The 10,268-nt window shown below is 45.7% G+C and overlaps 2 protein-coding genes across 5 annotated transcripts in view; both read right to left on the bottom strand.

Annotated features, from left to right (window-relative positions):
• ccdc124 (coiled-coil domain containing 124) lies at positions 1-3,622 on the bottom strand. 3 transcript variants are annotated; one of them, XM_056604023.1, is made up of 6 exons: positions 3,327-3,622; positions 3,017-3,166; positions 2,315-2,494; positions 1,623-1,836; positions 1,192-1,297; positions 2-752 (listed from the first exon to the last, which is right to left on the bottom strand). In XM_056604023.1, the coding sequence occupies exons 3-6, from the start codon at positions 2,471-2,473 to the stop codon at positions 551-553; spliced, it is 681 nt and encodes a 226-aa protein (XP_056459998.1). In that variant the 5' UTR covers positions 2,474-2,494; positions 3,017-3,166; positions 3,327-3,622; the 3' UTR covers positions 2-550. The 3 variants fall into 3 exon arrangements, with proteins under 3 accessions (XP_056459999.1, XP_056459998.1, XP_056459997.1); XM_056604024.1 differs by lacking the exons at positions 3,017-3,166; positions 3,327-3,622 and adding an exon at positions 2,821-3,007 and having other exon boundaries at positions 1-752; XM_056604022.1 differs by lacking the exon at positions 3,327-3,622 and having other exon boundaries at positions 3,017-3,266.
• A 1,076-nt stretch (positions 3,623-4,698) lies between these two features.
• slc5a5 (solute carrier family 5 member 5) overlaps positions 4,699-10,268 on the bottom strand; it is a 10,471-nt gene continuing 4,901 nt past the window's right edge. For both annotated transcript variants that reach the window (XM_056604020.1, XM_056604021.1), the window contains exons 7-16: positions 10,134-10,268; positions 9,586-9,715; positions 9,097-9,185; positions 8,546-8,658; positions 8,216-8,286; positions 7,104-7,190; positions 6,270-6,472; positions 5,780-5,877; positions 5,440-5,504; positions 4,699-5,344 (exon numbers count right to left, since the gene is read on the bottom strand). The exon at positions 10,134-10,268 is cut by the window's right edge and continues 6 nt beyond it. In XM_056604020.1, coding sequence (XP_056459995.1) covers positions 5,183-5,344; positions 5,440-5,504; positions 5,780-5,877; positions 6,270-6,472; positions 7,104-7,190; positions 8,216-8,286; positions 8,546-8,658; positions 9,097-9,185; positions 9,586-9,715; positions 10,134-10,268 — 1,153 coding nt within the window. In that variant the 3' untranslated portion in view covers positions 4,699-5,182. The remainder of the gene's footprint in view (positions 5,345-5,439; positions 5,505-5,779; positions 5,878-6,269; positions 6,473-7,103; positions 7,191-8,215; positions 8,287-8,545; positions 8,659-9,096; positions 9,186-9,585; positions 9,716-10,133) is intronic.

The raw sequence follows: 10,268 nt of genomic DNA, 5'->3' as shown, positions 1-10,268 counted from the left end.
AGAGAACCAAGAATATTCTGGAAAACTGTTGCTGTGAATCAATGCCTGACTTTATTCACATTATTGTCCAGCCCTGCTCAGACCGATCCGAGAGTCGAGCACTCAAAAGCAAAAACATTGTAAATCGTTAAATGAGATAGTTGATACGGTCATGGAGTAGCACCCTTGAATTAATTACTGTCATCTCAAAATATCGTAAACAATGCTTGACGTCTCAACTTTCGTTGAGCCCAACGTAATCAAACTCATAAGATGCAGAGAATCCTCTTCAGGAGGTGGGGTTCGTAAACTTAAATGTCATTAAGGGCAATGATGAGAAGAAAAAACTAAGCCGATGTTAGCTAGCTCGCAAAAGCTGCGTAGAATTAAGAGCCTTCTTGAAAGTCCTCGGGGCATTGGAGTGAGTCCGTCTAAGTGCGCGGTAACGGCTTTCATCAGCAACTCTCGCCATCGACCCTAAGAACCATTTGTTCCAAAATAGTGAGAATTTTAGCTTGCTTGGGCTTGTGAACGAGGTTAGAGCGACTGTAGCGTGAGTGCCGGGAGGCCTTCAGTTGGAGATGGCCGCCAAGCGCTGGTTCAGCGGGTTCTCCGGCGACTTGGTCCACTCTTTCTTCAGCATCTGCTTCAGCTGGGACAATCTCATGTTGGGGTTCTCCATCTTGAGGCGGGGCATGTGGGCCTCCTCGAACGCGGCGAAGGCCGCCTTCATCCTCCGCTCCGGGTGGCGGTCCACCTCCTCTGGTCCCGTACTGCCGGGACAGGTAGAGGAGGACAGGTAGAGGAGGACAGGTAGGAGGAGGACAGGTAGAGGAGGACAGGTAGAGGAGGACAGGTAGAGGAGGACAGGTTGAGGAGGACATGCGTAGGAGGAGGACATGAGCCAACACAAATATTATTTGTTTAGTCTATTATTCTCCAAGAGGCCTCATAGGCCGGTATAGTATACAGTATAGATCACAATACATGCATGGCTACATTATGTCGATAAATATGCTTTACGAACTCTCTCTTGTACCTGAATGAACATTTATCATATCATTTAACATTTATCCAGTGTTTTTTTAATCCTGAACTAAATGAGGCTAGGATGGACCCAGTGGATTATTCCTGGGTGTCAGGGGGCCTCCGTTAATGAACAGAGCCTGACCCCGCCATGACAACCAACCAATGAGCCTTGAGCACACACACCTGAGCACGGAAATAGCGTCTTCTATCGTCCGGGCAGCGACACTGCCCTCCTCAGGCTCGATCCGGTTCACGTTCTCCTCCAATGGGGTCTCAAGGTGGCTCTTTTCTGAAAGGTGAACGGGATATATGGTTATTAGTCATAATTAAGCAGCTGAGAAGATGCTTTGATCCAAGGAAATGTGTGAAGTGAATTAATGAAGGTGGCATAGGTAGATGCTAGGCATCTTTCTCGTGGAAGCCTACAGTTAGACTGAGTTCATTGGGGATCAAACCCAGTTTTTTTTTTGCTGGGAGTGAAACACGTCAACCCTCTGAATCCATGCAATGGTCGTTCTTATAAAGCTGCACAGAAAAGGATGCAGTATTTTGGACCAATTAGATCTAAAAGGTTAGATCAGTGTTACTCTCTTCAGCCAGAGGACGGGGTCTACCTTTGGGTCGAGGCGCGCCTGGCTGCTGCTCCTCAGCCCGTAGGGTCTCCTCTATCTGGGCGCGGGTCACCTTGCCCCCGGCTGCAGCCGCTGCCGCCGCCGCCGCAGCCTCCTTGGTGGCCCGGCCCTTCAGCATTGAGGCCTCCTCGTCCAGGAGGCGCTGGTTCTCCTTCTTCCTCTCCAGGGCCTCCAACCTCCGCTTCTCCTTGTCATCCTGGGGGGGAAACCGGGGACAGAATAGGGGGAACACATTGAGGAATACTTAGTTAAGATGATGACGCGTTAGGACATTGAGATAGTTATTGCCCATGACCAGGGTCCAAAATGCACTTCTAGACTTTTGTTTATCTCCTGCCAGAGTGGAACCACTATATTTTTGGTAAATATTTGCGCTGCCGAATGGTCACATTTATCCGCCTTTGGCAGAGGCAGGTGTTCATTTCAGATCCTGACTGTGTCTGGCTCCACGTTTAAAACCAGATGTAAAACATCTGGGCAAAATGCCTAGCTTCTCTGGCGATTTTTCTCTAACTTTCTCTCTTATTCCTGAACGACTTGGACCATGCTACTGTCTTCATACATGTTGCTATGATATACAAATGTGTTTATTAACTGTAGCAAAACAGGTTGCCTCATATTCTAGAATCAAAACTTAAATAGTTACTGTTTTCAGGGCTTGTCGGGGGGCTTACCTTCCGCGCTTCTTTTTTCAGGACATGTTTGTCATTTTCCGTCCACAAAGCATCCTCTTGTTCCTTCTTTTTGCGGGCGTCTGCCACGGCTTGAGCCTCAGCCTTGCGAGCTTTGGCCGTGACAGCCTTGGAGTTCTCACCCTGGAACTTCTTAGGCATCCCAAGTTAATCTGATGCCAACTATGCGGGAGACAACGTTGCAGGTTTTTTTCGATTGCACTTTGACATTTGACAATACAGTTCGTTTTAGACATATTAGAGTTACAGATGACCTTTGTCGTTTTGGGGTCACCAATACGGATCAAGTTGAACATTCAACATTACATGAATTGGTTCTGAATAATATGTGGTACGGTACCGTTAAGCTATACGATAGGTGGTGTTATCCAGGCAATGCTAGTATTGCAAAGTGGCATTTCGTTATGTATTCCAACGGTAAAGAGAAATCCTAACTGTGTAATAAAACACAATAAATATGACCAAACGTAACACAATATGATACCAACCATATTATTCACATATTCTTTCTCATAATAAGAACGCCTGTTGTTTTCTAGTAGGCATCCGCAAGCGTTAATCTGATGTAAAATGCAGGCAAAACATTTTTATTTCATTTAAAATTCCCAAATGAATAAAGGCACTACTCTAGACATTTGTATTTCTCTAAATAATAATAGAATAGAACCAGAATAGAGCCCGTACCTAAATGACAGTGTTGTTTGAAGAGGCGTCCGCCACCGCCTCGTCCAGAGCGCAGCGCACTGTGATGACGTCATGTTCTCTCTATGCATGGACTCCATTCTTGTATTATACATATATGCTTATATGTACATTTCTCTTTTCATATTCACCCTTTAAGGAGAAAGGGATACATATTTGAGTCCATTCGGAACTAGGCTGTGTCTGAAACCAATCTGTTGTTTAAAATGTATATTCTTGATATGTATATTAGATGTATATTGTATGTTAACTATGATGTGTAAAATGTAAAGTGAAAATAAGTTATACATACATCCATATGGAATTAATATCTCCTCGGCAGATTTGCTGTATTTAAATAGGTTCGAGGGGTTGTCGATTTTCGGCACGCATCACCAACAGGCTGTCTTCATGTATCTCTGATTGTTTCAGAATACATTTTTATCAGTCCGATTATCAACTTTTTACCATTCGGTTCCTCATTGGATAACGTTTGCTGCTTTCTAGTAGGGTGAATAAATGAAACTGCGTGTGAGGTGGGGTGATGCCAGTCATGGGTCGGTTGTCTGAACGACCCTAGGCTACTTATCCGCTAGGGGACGATGTTCCGCAGTCGGTGCTCATGACGCAGGACATTATGGAGCAAGCAAGTCAGCCTCCCCACCACAACACGGCGGAAAATGAACCTCATCGCAACGACCTGGACCATAAACGACTAAAAGAGCTGAGGAATGCCGCCCTGCAAACGTCTTTAGCATCACGAATGGAGGCTGAATGTACCGTGGACTCCGAGGCGCGGCCGATACGGGAGACCGCGGAGGAAGAGCCGGCGAACGGCGTGTCCTTCAACCACCGCCGCCCGTCCGAGGAGCTACCAGCGGCCCCTGGGCCCCTTACCGAGACGGGGGAGGAAGGAGCAGAAGAAGAAGATGAAACTGATTCAAACCTGACCAAGGAGGAGGTGCAAAGGACGCAGACGGACCACCTGAATAAACGTCTGCTTTCCTCGTTCCTGGAGAAGCTGAACGAGAGAGACTTGGCACTGCCCGGGGTGCAGCATCTGGACTGTGCGGTGGCGGAGGAGGACTCGAACCGGGCCGCAGAAGACTGGTGATGCGCAGCCGGAGAGGAAGGAGAGCTTTGCGGGACTAGTGTGCACCATCATGGGTGTTTAGGTCATAGAGCACCGTTCCACATCGAAGAGATTTCTGTTTAGTCTTCAAATGATGCAATGTTATAGGATGTGTTGAAATATTCCTTTTTACCAAGAAGAGTAATAAATTGAGAACCAAATAAATAGTCCTCCTCGGTTGTGTTGCATTTTAACATTGATCAGGGTCAGGCTAAACCAAAGTTAACAATATTGCTCCGCATGTCTGACTTCCTAGAGCTGCTTACTAATTTAAAGTCGCAGTATGTAAGATTGAGCCCCTCCCAGTAAATAGGAGGGAGACTTTCACAATCCAAAAAATTATGTCCACGGGTTTTGGGAGTGTCGATAGTCATGGGACATGCCCCTGCGGCGGGACGTTCTGGTAAAAAAGAGATATGGGCAGGCCAGCTTTTTTTTATCTATAAAATAAATAAATCAGTTATAGGATGTGACGGTTGTTTCTGGATTAATTGATCAAACACCCTTACATAAACTGCCTTGGATAACTGCAGGTAAATGAATGAATTGAAAGAGAATACAGAACAAAATTCTAAATCCACACTTTATTCCAGGTTCTCAGAGAACAATTCTGTCATTGTCAGTTTCTACCACCATCTATCAGCAGCAAGAGACACAGGTATGAACAGGTGAAGATATGGGAACATTCCAGAGAAATTACCCTTGAGAAAGTAGGCCTAGTTCAAATGTCATACATTTATCTGTAAATAGTTGACTTTCAGAGCTCTCGTGTCATACAATAACATTTTAGATAGAAATATACAAATCTACAAAATATTTACATTTAACTGCTCAAAGATTAGCAAGAAACAATTAAATACAAAACAGTACATAACAGTTACTGCATCTTAATCAACAGTACCTTAAAAACATACCCTCGTTGCAGCAAAAAAAACATTTGCTGAACCAATAACAAAAGGATAATGGTCCATTTTACCATGTAAGGTGCCACCACATCAGAAAGCAGCCTTGCGGTTATCACGTGTGTAACTGCTGTGTTATAAACGGAAACGACTCTTTCCAAAGAGCTTCCCTCTCTTGTTATTCTGGTCCTCCTGTAGCTCTATAATTCCCACGTCATTGTTTTCCTCACGGCTGGATCCCTTCCTATGCCCCGCATTCAGAGGGACCATCTGAGGGTGGGGGCTGTCCGATTCTCCCTGAGTAGACAACAGACCCTGGGTGTCAGCAGAGGGCAGGTCCACTGGAAATCATGGGTATTTTCAACACGCCGCAGGGAAATAGGTTAACGTACCAGTTTGAACTTATGCAGGTCCCACCATAGCAAGCCCGGCCCTATTGTGTTCCTCTTTGTGGCTCCTGCATCGGAAAGAATCGAGACCACGGTTCTTATTTTAATCTGTATGTATAAGGACGTCGTCATCCCATTGCCTGGTTTTTAGTTTGTCTGGAGACTGACGAGGTATAACACTAGAACATTTGATTTCTGAGAATTAGTGCAAAACTAGAGACATTCAGCAAAGAAAATCGGATGTAAATAAAAATACATGCACCTATTTAAGTATATCAAAAGGGATTAAAGTATGGTTTTAACAGATCAAATTTAGTTAATATAATTTCAGCAATTTGCTCACCTGTTACACAACTAACTAACAGCCCGACCAGGATGACCGTGCTGGTTGCCATTGCGCCAAAGTAGAGGTAGGACATGTAGTAGAAGTTATGGAGCCCTCTAGTGGTGGAGCAGGGGAATAACATGATGGTTACTTTTTATCTGGTCGGCATGATTATCAACTACTTCTGTACTTGATCTCTCCTCGTAGTCACCTCAGAATAAAATGGTTAAATCCCTCCCTTGTTTCGAAATCAAAAAGCCTGAAATGTACTTTGTTTATATCATTTATCTACTTTGAAGTCATTATCTCTTTTTAATCAGTGCATTAACAGTAAGCAGGTTTCTTCATTGAGATGTAAACAAAAAAGCCGGCATCCTTAATCCAATCTAGACAGCTATAAATCCCGATCCTTATTTGATGTTATCTGTCATGTAAACACCATAACCCATAGCCCCCTGTCCTAAACTGAGCCTCATGAGACATTTCAGTGAGCTGACATGGGCCTTACTCATGCTCCTCTGGATGAAGATGGACAATGGAGGAGGGTTTCTCTGTGACCAGGCTGCCGGAGAGAGAGTCGTTGCTGGGTGAACAGTCCCCTCCGAGGAGGGGCAGGACCCCCATGATCTCAGCGCTGGGTGGGTAGAGGGTTGAGCCGATGGCCAGCCACAGAGACACGCTGAACCCGGCTGCCACACCACACAGAACACCCTGGGGCACAGGCGGGACGGAGGGGCTGGACAAACGATCCTTATACTAGCATTGATACTAAAACCCACTCACACCAACCGCGGAACCAATACTATCCCTTACCCATACCAGATAAAGCGCCCTGGGGTGAAGACGGACAAAGTGATTGAACCAGTGTGGCAGGAAATAAAGACCCTAACCCTGTCATTAACACTAACCCTAATATTAACACTTACCCTATTTAATACACTAACCGTCAACCTGATACCAAACCTCATCTCCTACTCTTAATATTAACCCCATTTTAAAAACGTACCCTTATTCTAATACAAATCCTAACACCGATGCTAACCCTTATACTGATCCTAATACTTATGCTAACCCTCAATCATACCCTTAACATAATACAAACCCTAGTGCAAATACATTACTAAATACACTGTGTTCCAAATAATGGTTTACTTTTATTGATCATGATAAAAGGTTTCAACTATTTATTCATTAACACACACACACACACACATGAACGCACAGAAGTGTGTCCATGTGTGTGCCTGGTAATGAATAAATCGTTAACCGTTATTTGGAACACAGTGACGATATTGATTAGTGGGCTGTAATGACCCCCATGAGGACCTTGTGTGATACTCACTACTTGGTTGGCCCAGGGGAAGAACATGCCCAGGGTGAAGGCGCCGAGCAGCGGGCCGCTGACCACGCCCATGACCGTGAAGGACCCCTGGGGAGCAGGGGACACCACAACACACCACATTACAGCGCCGTCCGTCCCAGACGTCACACTGGACAAAGACGTCTGGCGGCCATGACGGTTTTGCGCTCGTCTAATTCCTCCTTTTGGGCCGAGGAGGGCTTCACCCGGACCCTTCGGAATGAATGAAACATTAAGGCCAAATCCCAATCACCCCTTAACCCTATCCCCTCGATTTTGCACGTTCACGCTAAGGGTAAGGGCTAACTAGCCACTAAGCACCATGTGGCCTTGACGTAGCTACACTTGGGGTCATTCCTATGTTCCCCAGGTCCTATGTTCCCCGCGTGCAAAGGGTTAGGGTCAGGTTTGGGGTTATGGTGAGGGTTTACCCTAAACCTAACCCTAACCATAACCAATTGGAGGAGAGACATTCTAACCAATCACAGGCGAATCAGAGGCGAAAAAGGCAGTACTTGCCCCTACCATCCTACGAAAAAAAGATTTGCTCACAGGGTCGCATAGGATCCGGGGAACATAGGTACGCTCCCCTACACTTTGTGCACAGACAGGTAAGAGGGTCTTTTTCGAAGGCTACATTTTGAGTGCCTCCACTGCTTTCGGTCATGTTATCCATTGAATGCAAAACAGACTCGCGTCGCATGCTGAGCCTGCGACCGGGACACTGTTGCTAAATTTGGTTAACGTTGACGAGGGATGTAAGGTGGAACAACGGTTATATTATTAACACAGTGATGCCAATTCATTCTGACACGTTATTAATCACCTTTGGGAATTTGACTGCGGATTACCGTAAAACCGGTAACCGTTTCATCGCTAAACGGAAGTATCTCATCGATGTATTATCTATTTCCGTCTATTTCCCGCCTGGGGGTAATAAACTACCGTGTTATCTTACTACAATCAGGCTAGTTATAAAAGCTATGGATTAAAGTCATAGCGTTGATTAACCATCTCATACAACGCCTCATCACAAAGATAAGACACTGGACACTCCTTTCTGAATGGTAACTTTCAAATCGATGGATCCATACCTGAAGAACACCCCAGTCCAGCAGGGAGGAGAGAGCAGCCACGATGATACACAAAGAGCCAAAGAAAAACGCTGAGAGCACAACACACACACACACACACATCTTAATTATCTCCTCAAGTTTGCCATGAATGTTGCAGAGTATTATTAAATAGCCACAGGAACATTAAAAAAGAATAAAAAAAAATTAAGAATTTCCGTTTGTTCTCGGAAGGTTAAGAACTGGACGCCAACCACTTAGCTAAATCGTACTGAATAGTAAACGGTTGATACGGTAATGCTCAGGGGCCTTTGGTATTGCGGTAATGCCCAGGGGCCAGGCGGGACCTACACAGGGCTTTGGAGATGAGGAGCAACTTCTTCTCGGGGAGGTTGTGGAGGTGGGGCTTCAGCAGGTCCTCCATGGTTACGGCTGCCATGGCGTTGATGCTGGTGGAGGCTGTGCTGTTGAAACGGGAAGGCGTGCCACACCATTAGACGGAGAGGACTTTATGATCCCAGGGAGGAAGGGCTTAACGACTGAACGCATATTGACAACATGGCGGACATTGTCTAGGTGAACTTGGCATCCACTCCAGTTGAACATCCACCCTGTCCATGTTTTACATCGCTCCACCTTTGTCCGCCTTATGTTCATGAAGCGATACATACATGTTTAGGCTTATTTAACTTTTTAATGTATAATTGTATGTATTAATGTGATGCTGAATTGACTCCCTTTTGGTCTTTGTTCTTGTTATCGGCCCTTCTAGAGCAGATTACGACTGTGTAACCTTGTCCATTGTTTGTCAGTCGTTTCCTTGTTTTGTTTTTGCCGTTGGAATGCGCCACATTTTATCTTACTACTCTGTATGCTTGTATCTTGAATCGTGATTCCAGTACCTTAGCGTGCCGCTATATGCACAGGCCAGGAACAAGCCTGGGAACCCCGGATAGCTCTCGAATATCTCCAGCACGAAATACGGCATGTACTATTGAAGAAAACAAACACACACACAATTGACCAATTATGCATTATTACAAAAACTGTTTCTAGTCATTCTTATATCCGAGATAAAAGCTCAAACGGACTAATACTTTATTTGAACGGATGTTATCTTAGTTTTTCAGAATTCCAACTCCTTGCAACCTGCAGTGAAGTACCGGCAAAGGGAATATGTTCATAATCATTCTGCTCTGTTAGTTTAGTAGAATAGCTGGATTCATTCCAAAACATTCTGCAGTGCTAAATAGTTAAATTGTTCCTTCATGGCAAAATTCATCAGCCGCGACTGCTGATGAGATCACAATCAATTGCTGATCATAGCTCTCTCTCATCCCTCTCCTAACTCATGCCAAGCGACGCCTCCACCTCAGACTGCGTTTCCTCACCTGGTCAGCAGAGGTGATCTTCCCGGACAGCAGCGGGTCACAGCTGCTATAGTACGCAAACATCACAATGCCACACGTAGCCGCACTTCCCACCACCAGGCACAGGCCAATCTGGTTCACGAACAAAGACCTAGGCAAGAGCAAACACTCGTATTTACCATCACTGTTTACCGGCGATACCGGAACACCGGCAGTCTCACTATACAGCGACTCGCGTGACTTACAGCTCCTTGTATTGACTTGTAGGGGAGTCATTTACAAGCAGGTGAAGGTTGCCTATAGGTTAGGGGGCGGAATTTAGGGATTAAACCCAGTTCCTTTCGCCTGGAAGCCAGACACCCTTGCCACTAACACCCCCAATCCCCCACCCCCCATGAACATTTAAATCTCTAAAAATAGTATACAATACTATCTGGAATGAGCTAAACATCCCTTTGCCAAATAAGTCCATTTAGTCAAAAAAAAGTCTGTTTCATGTGTACAGCCCTTCAGCCCAGCTAAGGTCTGGGGGGGCTTCCCAGGGCCCGCGTTAACACGTGGGGACTCACCACTGGGCCTGGCGCTCGGTCCTGCAGGAGATGAAGCGCTGCACCTGGGCCTGGTTGACCCCGTACATGGAGAGCCACACCAGGGCGCCCCCGACACTCAGGCTCCAGAAGCTGTAGCGCTTCCGCAGGTCCGGG

This window comes from Gadus chalcogrammus, chromosome 12 (assembly GCF_026213295.1).
Source record: "Gadus chalcogrammus isolate NIFS_2021 chromosome 12, NIFS_Gcha_1.0, whole genome shotgun sequence".
Lineage (NCBI taxonomy): Eukaryota > Metazoa > Chordata > Actinopteri > Gadiformes > Gadidae > Gadus > Gadus chalcogrammus.
The sequence above is the reverse complement of the archived record's forward strand: the minus strand, read 5'-3'. Positions and strand labels throughout refer to the sequence as shown.

Coding starts and splice junctions, on each gene's coding strand:
- ccdc124 (XM_056604023.1), bottom strand. CDS start 2,473: ATGCCTAAGAAGTTCCAGGGTGAGAACTCCAAGGCTGTCACGGCCAAA. Junction 1,837..2,314: donor TGAAAAAAGAAGCGCGGAAG/GTAAGCCCCCCG, acceptor TTTCCCCCCCAG/GATGACAAGGAGAAGCGGAG. Junction 1,298..1,622: donor AGGCGCGCCTCGACCCAAAG/GTAGACCCCGTC, acceptor TTCACCTTTCAG/AAAAGAGCCACCTTGAGACC.